The sequence below is a fragment of the Eschscholzia californica genome, unplaced genomic scaffold, assembly GCF_041429995.1.
Source record: "Eschscholzia californica isolate CP2 unplaced genomic scaffold, dmEscCali1.0.p SCAF_5, whole genome shotgun sequence".
NCBI classification, from domain to species: domain Eukaryota; kingdom Viridiplantae; phylum Streptophyta; class Magnoliopsida; order Ranunculales; family Papaveraceae; genus Eschscholzia; species Eschscholzia californica.
This window is the reverse complement of record NW_028238472.1, coordinates 50,634,587-50,654,972: the sequence shown is the minus strand read 5'-3', so window position 1 is coordinate 50,654,972 and position 20,386 is coordinate 50,634,587. Positions and strand designations below refer to the sequence as shown.

General features: G+C 36.6%; 3 protein-coding genes and 1 non-coding gene across 5 annotated transcripts; 3 read left to right on the top strand and 1 right to left on the bottom strand.

Annotated features, from left to right (window-relative positions):
• The first annotated feature begins 1,115 nt into the window (after positions 1–1,115).
• Positions 1,116–4,140, top strand: SCL33 (SC35-like splicing factor 33). 2 transcript variants are annotated; one of them, XM_086640200.1, is made up of 6 exons: positions 1,116–1,245; positions 1,620–1,783; positions 2,043–2,120; positions 3,076–3,240; positions 3,677–3,793; positions 3,898–4,140. In XM_086640200.1, the coding sequence occupies exons 2-6, from the start codon at positions 1,626–1,628 to the stop codon at positions 4,040–4,042; spliced, it is 663 nt and encodes a 220-aa protein (XP_086496326.1). In that variant the 5' UTR covers positions 1,116–1,245; positions 1,620–1,625; the 3' UTR covers positions 4,043–4,140. The 2 variants fall into 2 exon arrangements, with proteins under 2 accessions (XP_086496326.1, XP_086496327.1); XM_086640201.1 differs by having other exon boundaries at positions 1,125–1,245; positions 1,610–1,783.
• A 2,144-nt stretch (positions 4,141–6,284) lies between these two features.
• AAE18 (acyl-activating enzyme 18) lies at positions 6,285–12,673 on the top strand. The gene is made up of 14 exons (XM_086639837.1): positions 6,285–6,866; positions 8,016–8,145; positions 8,311–8,570; positions 8,821–9,022; positions 9,357–9,397; positions 9,530–9,658; positions 9,865–9,938; positions 10,048–10,268; positions 10,353–10,447; positions 11,093–11,309; positions 11,399–11,524; positions 11,743–11,841; positions 11,936–12,142; positions 12,431–12,673. The coding sequence occupies exons 1-14, from the start codon at positions 6,580–6,582 to the stop codon at positions 12,542–12,544; spliced, it is 2,202 nt and encodes a 733-aa protein (XP_086495963.1). The 5' UTR covers positions 6,285–6,579; the 3' UTR covers positions 12,545–12,673.
• Positions 12,674–13,186: 513 nt separating this feature from the next.
• On the bottom strand, positions 13,187–16,547 carry ABCF4 (general control non-repressible 4). Its single transcript, XM_086639838.1, has 2 exons — positions 16,239–16,547; positions 13,187–15,608 (listed from the first exon to the last, which is right to left on the bottom strand). The coding sequence occupies exon 2, from the start codon at positions 15,599–15,601 to the stop codon at positions 13,421–13,423; it is 2,181 nt and encodes a 726-aa protein (XP_086495964.1). The 5' UTR covers positions 15,602–15,608; positions 16,239–16,547; the 3' UTR covers positions 13,187–13,420.
• Positions 16,548–16,777: 230 nt separating this feature from the next.
• Positions 16,778–16,850, top strand: TRNAK-UUU (transfer RNA lysine (anticodon UUU)). The gene has a single exon. It is a non-coding gene; the product is annotated as a tRNA-Lys (tRNA).
• The last annotated feature ends 3,536 nt before the right edge of the window (positions 16,851–20,386 follow it).

The following is a 20,386-nucleotide window of genomic DNA, read 5'->3' as shown; positions in this document are numbered from 1 at the left end:
GATAGGTTAGTTTGACTCAAAATAATGAGCATTGACCGAACATCCTCTTAGCACCCAGATCTGATGTCCGAAAAAAATCTAAGTTGAAAGGGTTGTTGCTGGAAAGAGTTGTTGGCATGTTGACTCTGCCGACGACCTAACTCACAAAAAAAATCATAAATTCCACCTCCACCATTATTTTCTCTATATTTAGGATCGATTTACTAAATCATAGAGAGAGAAAAATAGAGAGATGGGGTCGAAAGTGATAGTTGGCCGGTAATTGTGATGGTGGAAGGAGAGAAGAGAGAAGAAAAAAAAGTAGCGGTTGGGTACTTGGACCAGGTGACTGCATAGAAATTTAAAAGAGGCCGATGATATAGAACCGTCCGCTAAGAGCCACTCGACCTAGTTAGTGCCTTAAGCAACCGCCCAAAAGACTAGGGGCACAAATTCTTTGGCGTGCCCAAATCCAAAACGAGATGACATAATTCCCACTCCTCCTAAGAGCAGCTCCAACGTGGGTGGGGCTGGGGCTCCCAATTCAAATTTTGGGAGGCCCAGCCCCAGCGCCAGCCCTCCAACCCGGGAGCCCCGGGGCTGGGCTCCCGGTGGGGCTGGGAGCCCCATGCTCCCGGGCTCCCAAATGGGAGCCCGGGCTGGGGGGCTCCCAGCCCCAAATATAGCCGTTGGGGGTCTCCCAACGGCTATTTTGGGGTGGATCCCCTAAAAAGGGGATCCACCCCACCTTATTTTATTTTTTTTTAATTTTTTTAATTTTTTTTTTAAACTAATTTTTTTTTTAATATTCTTATTATTTTAAATACTACTTTTTTAAGTATTTTTCTCTAATTTTTATTTTTGTGTTTTTTTTTTGTGTTTATCTTTTTGAAATTATCTCTCTCGAATAATATCACATTTTAATTCATAGTCGAAATCTAATAATTTATAGTCGAAATTTAAAATCAAAATTTCGCACACATACTTCGCACACGTATAATATATTGATTTGGGAGCCCCGGTTGGGAGCCCAACGTTGGAATTGAGGAAAGCCCCGGGGCTCCCAAAATTCAGGGGCTCCCAAAATTCAGGGGCTCCCAAAATTGGGAGCCCGTGCCCCACGTTGGAGTTGCTCTAAGAAGCTTCTGGAAAAGCTAATTGGATTAAAGTTTCTCGATCTTTGAACCGGGAGGTGTGAACAACAGGAGGAGAAGAAGAAAACCTAGAGAGAGAGAGAGAGAGAGAGAGGGCTCGTTGCATCTCAAGGTAATCTGAATTTCCCTCTCATTCATGTATTTAGGGTTTAGAGTTGATTAATTGTTTCTGTTAGATTTCAATTCGACAACAAATTCTCCATTTTTTGCCCTAAATTTCAGGGCATTCAATAAATTTGATTTTATTGTTAATAAATTCGATTTTTTTTTTTTGTTCAAGGTTCAATTTCAGGTTATTGTTAGTTTCTGATTCAAAAATGATATAATTGTTGAAAAAGTTGTGATTTTTTATAATCAAAGTGGTGTTTTTTTCATAATCAAGGTTTCCCCATTTCTTTCTTTATTCCCAATTACTTTGATTGCTAGGTTTTAGAGTGTACAATTGTATCTGATCATTCTTTTTCTGTTTTCTTTAGCTGGTTGTAGATTATAATGAGGGGTAGGAGTTACAGTTACAGTCCTTCACCTCCAAGAGGTTACGGAAGACGAGGTCGAAGCCCTAGTCCCCGTGGTCGTCGTTATGGCAGTACTAGTAGTAGTAGAGATCTTCCTACTAGCCTTTTAGTTCGGAATCTTCGCCGTGACTGTAGGTTTGTTCTCATAAACTTGTTTCTTTCATAACCCTAATGACAATATTTAGTGCTTACTAAATGAAAGAAGTTCAATTCTGCCATCATTAGGAAGTTCAATTCTTTCTTTTTTATGCGTAGTTTCATTCGTTACTAGCAATTTTCAGGTTTACACTTTATTGAGTGTGTGATCAGTTTTGGATATTTCAAGTTTTCAACAGACTTACTCGTATCATGTTTATAGATTTAACTTGCTAGCCGACTTATTATGTTGTTGCAGGGCTGAAGACCTTCGGAGGCCTTTTGGGCAATTTGGTCCTCTTAAAGATATTTATTTGCCAAGAGATTACCATACCGGGTATGCACTTGCTTATTACTTAGATGGCATCAAGTAGTCAAAAAGTTATGCTTTAGCTGTGTGAGCTCGAATATTCCTTTTCAGTGAGCTGTTATATCTTTTGTGAAAACTTCCGTTATTCTTTTTCTTCCCAAACTTCAACAATGCCAAAGAGAACCTTGTAGTTTAGTATTTAAGTTTGCAGCTCGGATATTTTCTTTAAGATTCGATTTGTGCTTCGTGTTTTACAAATTTTTGGATGTTTTTATTAAAGTTGTTGAGATTTAACAGCGTTAGATAGAGTTTTGAAGACATCAATCAAGTCATAAGAGTCCTGTTGAAGGTGATGTTAATTTTTTGAAGATGGGAAGGAATTTTGGTTTGAAACTTTCTGAAGGTATTCAAGTCTTGAAGAACTTGAAGTCATCTTTAAACTTTGACATTGGCAAGGTCAGCAGCGGTGTGCTTGCTTTTACTTGATTTGTTTGAAGTTGCAGCAGTATTTCCATTTGAATTACGAATACCATATCTGTCAAAGTTTCTTACAATAGGTTTCATTTTTAGTATTTTTATGCATTATTTGATACCAGGTACTCTCATGAGCTACTTAGAGTCATTTCAGTTTGTATAGTGTGAGTCTTTTTTATGCACATCTTGTGACTACTTGCAGTCTTGCACACAACCGTGTCAGGACCAGAAAATACAGCATTAAGTTATATATTTGGTGTTTACATATGGACCTAATAAGTAATACATGTGAAAAGTTGTATACCCGTACTTGCCTTCGACTAATTGTGTATGCCTCATCTTGCTGATATGGACACCCGTACTGGTATACATGTTGCATAGTTTTTTCTCTGAATTAGCTTGATTTACTTATTTAGCAAAATCTTTTGGTGTGTATAAAGGTGATGCAGTTACTATTGGACAATTATTTATTCCTAGTTTTGGGATACTAAACTAATGTTTATTTTAGTGAACCTCGTGGATTTGGTTTCGTCCAATACGTAGATCCTGCTGATGCTGCTGAAGCCAAATACCAAATGGATGGGCAAATTCTTCATGGAAGGGAGCTGACTGTTGTGTTTGCTGAGGAGAACAGAAAGAAACCAGCTGACATGAGGGCAAGAGAGCGAGTGAGGTAAATCTTGCCTTCTAATTATTTTTCTGTCTTTATGTTTCATTGCTCCCATCTTTTGATTTATTCAGTACATGTAATGTTAGTGTCCACAAGGGACTTACTGTGGGTCCGTTCAAATCAGGCATGCACTTGTTTGTGTTATGTGTTATTGCACGACCAAAAAAGAAAGTTCAGATACGTGATGTGGGTACTCAACTTCATTTTCTTTTTGCAGTCAGTACTCGTAATGTGGTGTATAGTGTACAAATAAATACCTTATGTATATACGTTGGTTTATGTAGAACACCATTTAGAGAGGAATGGTGTATATATAAATATGAGCATTTGCTCTTGTAATTGGTTATTGATTTTACTCCTTTTCTTATTGGCTCCCAAAGTCGTGTTTCCAAAAGAAGTCGGAGATTCAAGTTGATGCAATTGTTTTGGTTGTTTGCAGTAGTAGTAGAAGTCGAGAATATGACAGGAGGTCTCCACCCCATCGTTCTCGTTCGTCACGTCATGCCAGATCTCGTTCTCGAAGCCCTGGTTATTATTCTCCAAGACGATACGAGAGGTAATTCCATTCTCTTCACTTTGTCCCCTATCCGTTTTAGTAGGTTTTCTAGTTTCTCTTCGGAGAGGTTTTTCACACATGTTTGAAACCTAAACTCTATCCAGGTCTGTTTCACCACAAGATAGAAGGTACCGACGAGAACGGTCGTACTCCCCTCGCTCTCCTTATAATGGTTCTCGTAGCAGAAGTCGTACTCCTGTAGACTACACAAGAGAACGTCGAGAAAGGTCATACTCCCGTAGTGATTAGTTTTCATTGGTGATATATATTGTCTCAGGTTCCATTTTCTTCAGTGACATTGTTTTAGTGACTTGGCTAGTACAACTTTATGAAGTGTTTGCTATTTATGGGTGTCTACTTTACTTTCTTCTTATTTATCGTATTCGTCTCAAGATCTCTTTGCTCAACAACAGGATCGGTGAACCTTTTGACTGATTTCTAGTTCTCAGAAAGTAGTGTTCTTTGTGGTTTGATTAATGCATTAATGAAGCAACAATGAAATTGCACAGTTCGGCCTCAGTTTATGTTATCAATCACAAAGGCCATGATTCTCAAGATATCATTGGGGTTGGGAAAAAATTGATAAATCCCTTAAAACCAGAATTTATGAAAGTCAAGAGAAAGCTAGCTCCTTCATGCAGTAGACCTACGCCGCCCCGATCATATGAATTTGAGAAGAAAACTATTTTCTTAACTAATAGGTAGGTTCGAGCAAAATAAGTTGAACTGGTGAGGCACTGAGACCAGAAGCCAAAGCCAGACACTTGTGTGCGTTTTAGAAAATATAACAGTACTATTTCTAAGACAGGAGTATGAAAATAAGCAATAAGTAATTTGGGGAAGTTCACATCATATACATCATATGAATTTTGGAGTAGTTGAATCTACCAATGGAATCAAGTGGAACTAAGTTTAACTTAGCCGACTGAAGTTTTAGTTGGTTTGAGTAAAAAGTGGTAGTGAAACAACAAATATTTCCCCTAATCGTCGATATTTTGGGGTGGTTGAAACAACAAATATTCCCCTTATCGGTTTTTGGAGTGGTTGAATCGTCCAACCGAGCCAACTCGAGCAAAATTTAACCTAACTAGTTGTAGTTGAAGTCCTTTTCTTCCAACCAAATCAACTCGGAGCAAAATTTAACCTAACTAGATCTCTCTCTCTTGCCCATTTCTAGCGAGAGGAAGTGTTCTCTTTGGTAGAACGACCTCCAAGGAGGTTTTCAAAACCCTCCTTGAGAATTTCAGACTTTGTGGTAGTCCGATCACGAAAAGTTTCATGGCCAACTGACCAGATAATCTTTCGAGCGAAAGGAATACTTCTCTTCGGCAAGAGAGTGACTGTGAGCAAGAGTGAGTGACTGAGAGAGAGGGACACTTAGAGAGAGATAGAGAGAGAAAAAGAGAAAGAAATGAGGAGATGAAGATTAAGTCGCAAAATACAACTTCGTCAATTTTTTGACCCAAAATGAAGATGTCGTATAGGCCAAATACGCGACCATACTAAATTGAAATAAAATTAGTGGAAATCTCTAGTACTATTAGATGCACATTGAATCGCAACGATAGAAGGAATTTTATTCTTCCTCCATTGATAAATTTAAAAGATTTAAGTTTTCCAATCGTAGAATATTATGAATATGAATGACATTCCCCAAAAGAAGAATAGGTTATTTTTCAGCACGTCGTTGTTCCATGCCTTACCAATATTACTTCCTGTCTCTTTATTTCTTTTTTTTCTTGAATCCAAGCGAACCATATTTCGTTCATAAGTGATTCAACTATAAATTACACGGATAATAATTTTTATTTCTTTGAGAACTACATGAGAGTTACATACGATAAGTTCATAGAAAAGAACTTAAAGGTCGACAAAAGATCCTGAAGATCGAGAATGAAAAGACCTTAAAGGTCGACAAAATATATAGAATTAATACTAAAATTGCTCCAACCGAGAGAACCAACGCCGCCTATGAATGTAAATTGCAAGGGCAACCACCACCATTACTGCAGAACAAGTCTTTGAGTTCTTCTGTTTAGGCTTGTTACTTGATAGATCCAAAGATCCAAGAAGTTTCAATCAACCAAACGTTGTTGTTTCAATTCCTGTTGAACCCTAAAATCCCAAATCTCTCTTCTTTTCTTGCTCTCTCACTCCATCAGTATGTTACTAAATCTTTCGAATCTTATAATAAATTGAAAGAATCGATGTGTGGTGAGTCCAGAAAACAATCCCTAAAAACTCAATCTCAGAAGGAAAACAACTCTAAAAACTATTTATTGTTGGAGACCAAACTACAAAAGGAGCATAAAAGGCTTCCGACGAAGGAATGACCCTTCCCCGGAGGAAAGAGACGTAAATCTGAGTACAATTTTAAGAGAGAGATGGTTATTTTTGCACAGAGAAAGGGGGATCTCTCGCTCTTAGAGTAGTTCGCAATGTCCCTGTCTCTTTATTTCATAACCCAGGATTCCAACATTTTTTTTTTTTTGGCAATGAGACGGATTTATAGCCCACACAACGTAAATACTAAATAAATAAAATAAAATAAAAAATTCTTTGCCAAAAGAAAAGAATGCTGTTTGGTGTACACCATGCTTACAACTAATATCATACTCTACCTCCAACTACCTCCCATCACTCCTCAAACCAAACCCCCCCTCCCAACAAAATTCTACCTATTGTTTGATTTAGCCATTAAATTCTACCCATTGTTTGATAAGTAGATAGAGATAAGAGAGAGAGAAGTGAAATTGAACTTGTAAAGAGAAAAAGAAGTATTAGAAATGGGGCAAAGAGAATTTGGAATAAGAAATATAAATGAAATAGGAGTAGAAGACATTATAAGAACAGGGTTATCTATCAAACAAGCTCAAGAATTTCATAAGTCCCTTCAAAATGCTATTACCCGAGCAGGTGGGTTAAACCCTAAGGCTATATGGTTTGAGATTTCGGCTCAGAGATTACTGAAACCAACCCATCCACATACTCTTCATCAACTAGTTTATTACAGTGTTTATTCAGGATGGGATGTTTCTACCCATGGCCTTCCTTTCTATTGGTTCCCTTCTTTGTAAGTTTTCCCCCCTTTTCTTCATTCTTTTTTTTTTTATCTTTTGTTTATTTTTTATTTTTTGAAATTGAGATAGTCATTACAAGGCATTGATACATACCTCTTGGGTTTAAGAGTACATGTCCTACCAACTGAGCTATCAGTTGTTGGCTTATCTTTTGTTTATTGATTCTGTGTTAAGGGTATCTATAATGACTTATAGGGTAGTTTGTCTGATCTTTAGGTTATATGACTGTCTTTAGGACAATATTCTACTACTTGGTGTAGTGGTTGGACACCAACTTCACAGACAGGAGGTTCCCGGTTCGATCCTAATGGAGTTGAAAATTCATGATTTATAACTTGGGTATAAATAAGGGTCTTCATATGGCTTTTAGGGGCCACATGTCTTAGAGATGGTAGTTATTTAGCTTATTCAATTCATGATATATCAATGTCATGTAATAATGTAATGAATCTTGAGTCAATATAAAAAAAAACTCTTCTTGTGGTTGTTGTTATTCACATTTTCCTTTTGGGTCGCCTCATTTTGAGTCATGACGAAAGCTGTTTGTTCTCAGGATTTGTCTCGTGTTGTTTATAGGTATTAAAAGAAGTTGTATGTACTAGATAATATATGTACTGATAGTGTAGTGGCCTTAAGGGCAGAAAATAGCCTTTAAGGCAGTATATCTACATTTCTTGTTGATCCACGACAGTTAGAAGCATATTACAGTTTATGATGTATTCAAGCCATTGAACAAGCATAATAGTAAATTTACCATTGGTTTTCCTCCACGCGGTATGAACATGAACTTTGTCAACAGCATGTAAATAGAGCTTGTATGCAATATGCAGATGACCATGTTTATATGCTATAATATTGAACCATGTTTCTTCGTATGAAGTACGAACCACATCTATCGTTCTTTCATTTGGTCTTGGATGCAACGGTTATGTTTGTAAACTCATTGTTCTCTTGTATACAAGTTCAAACTTGTCTGAAAGAGACATCAAGTTTTATAAACTATAGGGGCCCTCTAAAAATAAGGCCCATTACTTAATCTCTTATAACTATAATCTATGATGGTAACTTGCTGTGAAAATTCTTGAACAATTTGATGAACAAACACAATGAGAGATATAAGCTAGTTCTGTTTAATATGTCAGGACGGAGGCCAAACAAACAAATCTGGGGAGATTCATGGAAGTTCATGGTCCCAAATTATTGGGGAACTCATATCAGGATCCTATTACAAGCTATAGTCTCTTTCACAAGTTTACGATTCAGCATCCAGAGGTATTTACCATCTCCGCTCCAGCTCCTTCTCGAAAGAGAATCTATTCCCTACATTCTTATACACTTCTGATCTTAAATAAACAGAGGGAATGTTCTGTCTAATACTAAGTTTTGATTAGATCTGAACTGAATTGTACTATCATCTCTTTCGATTACAATATTCAGGTCTACTGGTCATTAGTTTTGAAAGAACTTTCGATCATATTTCGCCAAGGCCCGAGATGTATCCTTGATACCTCAGACAAGTCGATGCACGGAGGAACATGGTTGCCTGGTGCAGTTCTAAATATTGCAGAATGCTGTCTGTTACCTACTAATTATCCAAGAAAAGACGATGACAGTGTGGTTATTGTATGGAGAGATGAAGGTTTTGATGACTTCCCTGTCAATCATTTGACACTGAAGGAATTAAGAGAGAAAGTGATGTATGTTTTTGCTTCCGATAAAAAACTTTTTAGCGGCTTACATTTTCCGTCACATTCTTTCTTGGATGCATTGTTTGACAGTCATCTGACCGTTCATTATTCATATTTTACGAGGATTGTATCTTGCGATCTCAAAAAAGAAAAAGTAATCGTCACATGATCCTTGTTAATTAATGTGTCAAGGAAAAATGTCTCGACCCACCATTATTTTGATTGTTTTTACTTTCTTATTTTCGACATGGTTAAACAGGCTTGTCGCCAATGCTCTTGATGCAACATTTTCAAAGGGTGAAGCTATTGCAATTGATATGCCAATGACTGCCACTGCAGTTATCATATACTTAGCTATTATACTTTCCGGGAATGTTGTTGTATCAATAGCCGATAGTTTTGCTCCACAAGAAATAGCGACCCGCTTGCGTGTATCTAAAGCCAAAGGCATCTTTACTCAGGTATTTTCATCTGCTCACAATGTAAACTCGATTGTTAGTCAAAAAGTGTTTCATGTTGATTCGTGTTTAACAAGAAGTGGGTTATCGCTCAAATAATTGCACATCGCTGGTTTTGCAAGTTAACTTTTGATGAAAATAAAGAAACCAATCACATTTGAAGTAATGAAGTAGTTCGGGAAATTCGAAGACAAATTATAATTATGCAAAACTAATTAAAAATTAAAATTTATACTTTAATTTCACAAAAGCGTGAAAATAAACGAAGTAGTACTTGTTCAACCTTTTTTTCTTTTTCCTAATGTCCTAATGTAGCTTGCCTTCACTTTATTTTCAGGATTTCATAGTGAGAGGAGGAAAGAGATTTCCTCTATACAGGTGGAACTTGCCTATCAACTATATGTGTGTGTGTGTGTGTGTGTGTGTGTGTGTGTGTGTGTGTGTGTGTGTGTGTGTGTGTGTGTGTATATCCTGTTCTTCATTTCGACATTAACAAAGTTTTTCTGCCAGCCGTGTCGTGGAAGCTGATGCATGTAAAGCTATCGTTATTCCTGCTTATGGAAAGGACGTGGAAATTAAACTAAGGAATCAAGACTTGTCTTGGAAAAAATTTCTTTCTTCGGTTGATCACATCTCAAGGTACCCCGCTTATAGTTTGAGTGTCTAATATATTTCCCGAACTAGTTCTTTCGTGTCGCTATCAGTGTTTCACAAATACCTGAATTCATCTAGAGTGAACTAATCAAACACTATTATTTAGTTTTAGCTTGAAATATTTGGAAAGGATGAACCAAAAGTTCCGGTCACTTGTCAAAGTTGATTGATTGAACAATTTCCCTTTGCAGTGGAAACTATTACTCCCCAGTTTACCAACCCGTTGAATCTGTAACGAACATACTCTTTTCATCCGGAACCACAGGTAGAACTTTCATCTGTATTATATGTATATACATCTATGTCGTTACTCGTTATTATTGTACTTGTTTTTCTTATAGGAATTCGTTTGTTATGCTTGAATCTGTTATCAGGAGACCCAAAAGCTATTCCATGGACACAGCTGTCGCCTATTCGTGCCGGAGCTGATTCATGGGCATTTTGTGATCCCCGAGTAGGAGATATTTTCTGTTGGCCAACAAATTTAGGCTGGGTGATGGGACCGATCTTGTTATATTCTTGCTTTCTTGCTGGAACCACTCTAGCCCTTTATCATGGTTCTCCTCTCGATCGAGGTTTTGGAAAATTTGTGCAGGTTGATGATGACAAAACTAATTTTCGTCTAAATAGATCTTTTTTCAAGAATACTGTCCTTACTGTTCTCAGTTGACATTTGCAGGATGCAGGTGTGACTATTTTAGGTACGGTGCCGAGCCTGGTGAAAGCTTGGAAGAGTACCAAGTGTATGGACGGTCTTGACTGGACAAATATAAGGTGATTTTAACAATCACTTGTGATTTTGTTAGGAGGGAGTGATGGAAGCAATCCAAACGTCAAATAAACGTAAAGCAGAAGAAAAGTGAACATGAACTAAATCACTAGTACTAGTAATAATTTGACCTCGTAGATCAGGGATAAACTTAAGGGGAAAAGTAGAGTACGAGAGCTCGCGAAGAACAATCAAGAATAGGAGTCTATACGATGTAGTACCTTCCCCAATACTAACAACACGGTCCCCGATTTAGGTACCACCTAGGTTACTCAGCCCTGTTCCATAAGGTACATGGTTTGGTCTTTGCATAGGCCTCCGTCAGACCACCTAATGCTTTTACATTTTACCAGCCTAGCCACCAAGTTCACCGAATTCTTGACTTTATATGTTCCTTCGAGATATTTAACTTTAAAAACCATTATCATCTTCTCTTAATCTCGGGCAACTAGTCATGCTGCTCTGTGCCTTGGGTCTCTCCCTAATGGCTCAACCAATGTAATCATTAAGAAAGACTAGCCCACTTATTGTTCCATACAAAGAATAATGTGTTTTAATTCGACTCAATACCTCTTGATTTGATTTGAATTTAAGAAGTAGGAAAGGCTAATGTAAGTGTAATTACAATTTGAAGATTGACATTTATGCAGGTTATTCGCTACTACCGGTGAGGCTTCTAATGTAGACGATGATCTATGGCTTTCATCAAGATCATACTACAAACCCATAGTAGAATGCTGTGGAGGAACCGAGCTCTCGTCTTCTTATATTCTAGGAAGCTTGTTGCAACCGCAAGCTTTTGGAGCATTCAGCACAGCATCAATGACTACAGGGTTTGTCGTCCTTGATGAACACGGTGTTGCTTATGTGAGAGTTCCTTTTCGATTTTTAATCTATATATGTGTGTGTGTGTGTGTGTGTGTGAAGTGAAATAATTTTAGCTTCTTAAATAACAGCCCGATGATCAACCTTGCATCGGAGAGGTTGGTTTATTTCCTACATACATGGGAGCTACCGATAGACTACTCAATGCCGATCATGAAAAGGTTTACTTCAAGGGAATGCCGAAATATAACGGAATGGTATAGTATAAAAACTTAGAATAATGCCTACGTTTAATATTTTCATGGGATTGTCTTCTCTTCTTCTCTCAGACTGTTCATAATCCCCCAGTTGGCTGATATATAGTCTGGTACCAGATACCAAGTAACTCGCACGAACTTACAATAAAACATGCATCACTGCAATCTAATTTGATCTCATTGAGTGAAATATTTAACATTATTCTATACAATGGCAGCAACTCAGAAGACACGGAGATATATTAAAAAGAACGATCGGATGTTATTTTATCGTACAAGGTAGAGCTGATGACACCATGAATCTTGGAGGTGTTAAGGTAATGTTTTCTCCGATCTCTATCTTTCTCAAATATAGTGTGTAAGGACTTAAATTTCAATATATAAAATGTAAGGGATTCGATATATTTGCAGACGAGTTCAGTCGAGATCGAACGAGTATGTAACCGAGCAGACGAAAATGTATTGGAGACGGCTGCTATTAGCATCGCACCAGTAAATGGAGGACCTGAACAGTTAGTTGTGTTTGTTGTACTTAACAGAGGATCATACTCTGAGCCAGATATATTGATGAGGAAATTCTCAAAAGCCATTCAAACCAACCTCAATCCATTATTTAAGGTATTGTATTTAGTTAACCATTGAAGTCCTTTCTAGGTATGTATGTGTTCGTTTTTTTTTTCTTTGTCTGAATCTGACTCGTCTGATCTGAATGGTCTGCACCAAATGGACCCCAAACTAACCCAAATAAGTTATTTAGAGGAGTCAGACATTACAAGTCAGACGAAAAAACAAACAGTCTACAATCTGACCCAAGTCAATTTAGATTTCGTAAAGGACTTACTGAAAAAACAAACAATATCTTAATTTATGTTATTTAATTTGTGTTAATTTCCTTATATAAACCAGGTGAGGTATGTGAAGATTGTTTCAGAGTTTCCTCGAACAGCTTCGAACAAGTTACTGAGGAGAGTTCTAAGAGATCAGATAAAGCGCGAGCTTTTTACTTCCAGTCGTCTTTGAACTTTGGTTATTGATGTTTGCGGGCTTGGTCGGAAAATTCTACATTTGTATGAAAATAAAAATTTATGGGAACATTAGCTTGTATAACCTTTTGATAATAAAATCAAAAGTTCTAAATAGTTTAGCTAATGCTTGATGTTGACATCCAAAAATAGGAGTGTAAAATCCCTATCAATGTTTTTTTTTGTTGAAACATGTTATTTTATTTATATAATTGCACCATTACAAATTATACGAGTAAAGATTAGAGGAATGACAGATAAAAAATCGTCAATTAATGAAACATATGAAGATTGCATTTCATCCTGAAAGTGAAACGAACCAATGATCATCATAGAAGTCCTCTGAGCCAAGATAAAGTTTTGCTTCTAAAAGATTATCATGCGTTGGTCGCTCTATGAGACCTAGTGGTGTTGTAAGCTTACTGTATCAACAAAATTAGAAGCTTACTGTATCAACAAAATTAGAAGGCGATCTTGAAAGGAACGGCCTTACCACAGAAAACTGATTACTATTTTATTTGGAAAGAATTTAACAGACCTTAAAGCGCCATAACCTGACGCTAAATCCAACATTACTGCAACATTGTCAAATTTGGTTACAAAATGACGAAGCAACGACCTACTTGAAGAATTGAAGCAATGAATCGAAAACGAAATAGATTTTAAAAATTTATGAAGAACCTTGATATGGACTCTTCATGTGTGTATATAACGCTCATACAAATCGTTCTCAAACACTTCCCGCATAAACAAGAAATAAGACAAGTACAAACGGAAAAACCAGAAACAATCCATTGTTGTTAATGCACATAATTTTCGAAGCTGACTAGTGAACCAATGAATAAATAATCAAACCTGAAGCTTCGATAGCATATTACTCATCGACCTCAGCCTTGATCTCCCTTTGAAGCTCCTCCTTGTACTCCTCAAACGTGCCAGCGAAAGACTCCACGGTCCCATTATCAACAACCCAGATTTGACTCTTCTCTTCATCTTCACAAACTCGTGATATTAGCCTCGAATCGTGACTAACCAAAACAACACCACCTGTGAACTCATCCAAAGCATCTGCTAGGGCATCAATACTCTGCATATCTAAGTGATTTGTTGGCTCATCCAATAACAAAATGTGGGGTTTTGACATGGAGATTGAAGTGAAGACGACCCTAGCTTTTTGTCCACCAGACAGTTTCACAATAGGGGTGAGGTGGTTATGACTGGGAAGCCCAAACTTCCCAAGCTTGGCACGTACAGCCTCTTGCTTGCTAAGTCCTTCTTGTTCAGGATGAAGTCTAAGAAGATATTGGACTGGGGTCTCGTCCATTGTTAAAAGATCCACAAAGTGTTGTGAATACCGCCCGATCCTCAACTTTTGACTTTTTCGAGCCTCCCCTTCTGCCGGTACTAAATCTCCTGCAAGAAGATTAAGAAGAGTAGATTTTCCAGCCCCGTTAGGACCCACAATTGCCACACGGGTTCCCATATCAATACCAACATCGACATTCGAGAGTCTAAAATCTTCCCTATTTGGATAACTAAAACTGACGTCAATAAGCTGCATGAGAGGTGGGGTGAGCTCGGTAGGCTCAGGGAAGTGGAATTCGACACTGTAATCCCTCCACTTCTTTGGGGCCTCAACAACGAGTTCGTCCTCATCAACAACCTTCCCCTTCGCTTTGCTCTTTGCTTCTTTGGCTGCAGCCAACTTAACTCGATCCTTGACCTTCTCTTGTTGAACCCGATTCCCTGACCTTTTGGCATTCTTCACCTGCTTGTCATAGATCTCAAACTTCTTATTCATCTCCTTGCGTCTTTGCTCATACCCGCTCTCAAACTCATCAAAATTTCCACGATATAATTGGAGCTTCAGATCGTGAAGATGGATAATCTCATTACAAACAGTATTAAGGAAATCACGGTCGTGCGAGACCACAACAAGAGTCTTCTTCCAACGACAGAGGTACTCTTCCAACCAAAGAACAGCACGAAGGTCAAGATGGTTGGTGGGTTCATCGAGTAGTAGAAGCGTTGGCTGAACAAAGAGTGCCCTAGCTAATGAAATTCTCATTCTCCACCCTCCACTGAAGGACCTAGTTGCCCGACATTGCATATCCTTTGTAAAACCCAATCCTGCTAGAATCTTCGATGCTTGAGCCTCAGCTGCATCTGACCCAATCACCTGCAACCTATCATACAACTCAGCAAGCTTCTCACCCGCGTCATCATCATCACCCTCTCCTTCTCCGTCTACAGATGAATTTTGTAAAGCCGCAACCTCTTGACGGAGCTTGACAAGCTCTTCATTGGCCGAAACAACAGCTTCAAGAGCTGACCTCTCATCACCAACTACTTCTTGCTCAACTAAAAGCACATCAATATTTTTTGGCACAGGAATCTTCCTCCAAGCAAGAAGCTTTAATAAAGTAGATTTTCCCATTCCGTTAGGTCCAATTAACCCATACCTCTTACCATGAGCTATCTTAACCGTTGCATTCTTGAGTAGTTCCTTTCCTCGTGCAGATACAGAGAAATTGTCAATTGTGATATCTTTAACATTAGCATCAGCATTATCTTCACCTTCAAGAACAGAAGCCCTAGTACCAATAACAACAGTGAAGGCGTCATGATCATCTTTCATAGCCTCTTTCCTCGCTAACTCAGCTGTTTGAGCAGCAAGCATATCCTTCTTTTCTCGTTTTTTCAACTCCTTCTCAGATACAGAAACCTCAAGGGGCTTAAGATCAGAACGGCGATTGGACTTCTTACTAGTATCCTCGAGTTCAACTTGTGGACCTTCTTCAGCTAGATAGTCATCATCTTCATCTGAAGGTGGAAGATCGATGTCGTCAGTGTAAGACGCCCGTTTAGGGGCTGCTTTTGCCTTGGGCTTGCTCGTAGTGGTAGAGCCCTTCGGTTTATCTGTCTTTTGGTCCATACTAGCAAGCATAGCCGAAACCGAAAACTTCTCTTTCTTCCCATCTTTGGCAGCAATTTTACTGGGTTTTGCCTTCGCTGGACCTGCTGTTCCAGCTGCCTCGGCCTTCTTTTTGCTCATTATTAACCTAAACAAAAACCAACATCACATCATCAAAATTTGCAATTCAAACACTTATTACAGGCATCATAAATTGTAATCTAAAGATTTGCAAAACAAAATTAGGTATTCTTTTTCGCTTTTATCTTCTTATACACTACCAGAATCTATCAATAGTTCAATACCTTCAAATTTGAACCAGAAATTAAATCATATCAATTGATCTCCTCTCAACAACTTATAGACAAGAATAACCCTTCAATTATTCAAGTAAGAAGCTAATTTTCCAAGAAATCGGACTAATCTTAACTTAACAAAATTAGGTTTTTTTTCCCTTTTGTCTTCTTTTCTGTAAAGTTTCACTTTTTATTTTCTTCTAGATATAAAGACGGACGTTATCATCAAGTTTCGTAAACCTAAAGGGGGAAGTGATTATCATCAAAACCCTAACCAGGAACAGAAGAACAAAATACGAATACAAAGAATTGGCAATTAAATCTAATCAAGATTCAATTAGCAAATCACCAAACAAGAATAAAAATTGCAACTTGATTAGATTAATCTGTATAATCATGGATACTGATGATACATAGATATATATTGGAGATCTATAGAAACAGATAGAGGGGAAACGAAAGAGAGGGAGAGAGAGAGTTACCTGCAAAATCTTGATCACGATCTTCGATTTGGGGGTCTAGGGTTTCTGTTCGGGAGTTATTAGGGCTTTTAAAAACCCTTCTTTCCGAATCCGAGAGAAATCTACCCGAACCGACTCATAAACCCACTCTGAAAGTGAGTTTAGTTTGTTCACTTCTTCATTGGGCCAATGTGAGCAAACGTGGGCCAAAATTTACTCCCGGTTCACTTCTTACTTGGATGAAGAAGGCCTTGTTCTCTCAAAGGCTCCGAAAATTTCGGAGCTCAAACTCGGACGTTTGTATTTTACAACCGTGATACTTTGTTCGACAAATATCTCGATCAACATTTAGAGTGCTCTAAATTATGGACGAAAATATGTCCCATTAGAGATATTTACCTAACAGAGAATCAATGTTCCATATTTTGAACTATTTTAAGTGTCTTAGATTTTGAAGTTGGGATACGAATACTCACGGGTAGAACAGCCAAGAGAAGAAGCGCCACAAGGAGGTCGATGTGTTTCCTATTTAAGAATAATTGGAAGATATTTACATGTGAGCCGTCTTAGCTCAGCTGGTAGAGCGCACGGCTTTTAACCGTGTGGTCGTGGGTTCGATTCCCACAGACGGCGTCTATCATTTTCTTACTTATTTTTTGAAGTCTTGATCGTTTGAGAAGCCAAAAAATATGGTTAGTAGTTTCGTTCGGCTTTTAGATCAGTAGTTTCGGTGAAGTTTAAATTCTTATCGTGCTCATCACGTCGTATTGATGTATCAAACTATCAATTAACCGACTATCATAGTTATAGAAAAAACCATCACAAATAATATACGTGAAAGTCGTAACAATTCCGATTTGTTGTATATTTGATATTGGTCATTATATATAAAATAACAAAAAAATATATAAAATAACAAAAAGATATTGATGCAACAAATTATATCACCTATACAACACCATCTTATTTATAATTTCTAATCCTATCTTGTCAACAAATGAAGACCACGAAAATATTTCTTTTTTATTGTTTGATCAATAATTTATGAAAAAATAAATATAAAACAATAGTATAGCATAGTTTTCTCAAACCGATGATGGATGTATTATATATGGTATGTTGTTTAAGAACGAGCTACTGAAATAAAATTTTAATTTATAAAATTATTGTTTGCTCATCCCCTCTATGACGTCCCAAACCTCAACACTTTGATATTGTTTCAATTTTTAGATACCGGGACCGTAGTTTACGTATATGAATATTATTTTTTGTTAGAAACACATTACGATGTCACCCAAGACCTCGATATTAACTAAGTTTTAGTGTACACTTATAGTCCAATTGTACGCACTCTCTCCGAGTAATATAGGGCTATCGCAATCCCCCACCCTTAGCAATGAGTTGTCTGCGGCTCTAAGACCATCTGTGACACCCAGTCTTTATATCGTCTTTGTTTCAGACATCTCTACACAAGTTCATGGTTTCAGAATTTTGTTTCTCGCGAAGTATGTCGGAGCCTACTCAATTTTTTTTGACATATAATAAGTTTGAGCATATGTACACCTATAGCCAAGATTCCAAACTCTTTCCCAAACAAGGTAGAACTATCACAAGTCCAAGTATAGCAGAAAAAAGTTAAACAATAAATTTAGCTCCACCTTAAAATCAATAGGTTTAGTCTGATTAAGTAGACTCATTTTTGTATTATAGGGTAGTGGAAAATAATGAGTACTTGTTGGAAATTTGGGATGAAACCTCATTATGTGACTCTACTACCACTTGGATGATTTTTTTTTTTTTTTTTGTTGAAAGCCACTTGGATGATTTGATGTACAACGAATTTGTGCTAGCAAGTTGTTCCATTTGTCAAATTCTATACTGTTAGGATTGATTCGGATATGTCCACTTTGCTCTACTACCTATAATAGGAATACTTTAATGTGACTATTGATTGGGATTTAGGAATTGCTAAAAATGTCATTAATTTCCATCTAATCCTAATTGGGGGTTGAACTTAACATTTTATTCCTTAAGAGGAAGAATTCCTCATCAATTGATTCAATTCACCCTTACAACAAGGGTATGTCGGTGGAAATACCGATTTTCATTTTAACTATATTATAATTTTTTAGGACTGGTTAGAATAATCATTTACTCACGTAAGGAGATCAGTGATATAGAATCAAAATAATGTACTATAAAGATGTTTTTTTTTTTAATTTAAAGAAGATAATAGTCATTTCAATTATTTGTTATATGTCGACAATAAATTAGAAAACAAGTAGTCGTTTAATTATATTACTTTATTAAGATATGATTTTTATTAGTACAGAAAATGAGAATTTATATGGGTCCTTGGAGAGTGTCTTGATGCATAAAGATTATGGGCTAAGTGGACCAGAGTGATGGGAGGATTTTAGTACTTTTGGATTGTTTAGCTGAACAATATTTTGGAATCTTGTTTATAAATAATTAGAACTAAATTAAGAACTAGTATTAAGGGGGGGGGGGGGGGGGGGTAGTGGAGCCGGACTTTCACAGACTTTCTTAGACAAAATGTCCCGTAGACATTTGAAGACATTTCGGATGAGTTATTATAGACAACATGTGTTCATAGACATTTTCAAGACATTGAGAGTTTGTAGACAAAATGTCTTTATAGACATTTCAAGACATTTGATCCATAGACAAAATTTCCTGGGGACATTTTAAGATCTTGAGTCCATTGACAAAATGTGTAATGCATATTATATTCGTGCTAATCAAAAATATATTTTTCGACTTTTGTAGACATCTGTGAATATTTGTGGACATTGATGGACATTTGGTAGACATTTATTATTTTAATATTATTATTATTATTTAATCACATGAAATAATATATTAATACTAACATTTCAAAAATATATTTTTCGACTTTCGTAAACATCTGTGAATATTTGTGGACATTGATGGACATTTGGTAGATATTTATTATTTTAATATTATTATTATTTTTTAATTACATGAAATAATATATTTATACTAACATTTCAAAAATATATTTTTCGACTTTCGTAGACATCTGTAAATATTGTGGACATTGATGGACATTTGGTAGACATTTACTATTTTAATATTATTATTATTGTTTAATCACATGAAATAATATGTTTATACTAACATTTCAAAAATATATTTTTCGACTTTCGTAGACATCTATGAATATTTGTGGACATTGATGGACATTTGGTAGACATTTATTATTTTAATATTATTATTATTGTTTAATCACATGAAATAATATATTTATACTAACATTTCAAAAATATATTTTTCGACTTTCGTAAACATCTGTGAATATTTGTGGACATTGATGGACATTTGGTAGACATTTATTATTTTAATATTATTATTGTTTTTTGATCACATGATGGACTTCAAATGTCTCTTGTTTTTTGAAAGACATTTTGGCTTCCAAATTTGTCCCAAATCCTTCACAAATTCATCAAACTATGAAGTCCACCAAAGTCTGGGACATATTTTGTCTACAATCGAATGCCTCGGACTTTCATAGACTCTCAAATGTCTGGATTTGAATGCCTCAGACTTTCGTGGACTCTCAAATGTCTGGATTTGAATGCCTCAGACTTTCGCGGACTCTCAAGAGTCCGCGAAAGTCTTGCTCCACTACCCCCCCTAAGTATGATGTATGGAGGACAAATAACTTCAAACCCTTAAAACATTTTTAGTTTCTAGAGTTTGGATTTGAGGATATTAAAGAAAAGGATTTGGTGTTTTTGGTATGTTTAGGTTTCAAATTAGATATCCGACCTTAACATTCCAAGTAAAATACATGTAGAAATCTATTTGATTCTGCATGATCAGGTATTTAACATAGTCTGTCATATTACAAACTTGAAAAAACAAAATTGTCTAGTGTAGTATTAGGTAATCTTGAGAAAATAGTTGTCCCAAATGATCATCCACCTTTCAATTGGGGGTTTGGTTGCCATATCATGCATGATGAGATACACCACTTGAGATGGACAGACAAATTCTTCTAGAAACTATTCTTTCTTCTTTTTTTTTTTGTTAAAAGTTCTAGAAACTATTCACTTTTTATGAGATTCTTTTGCTTAAAGAAATGTCATTGATTGGAAGGGTTTTGGGTGATTCAATGGACACTG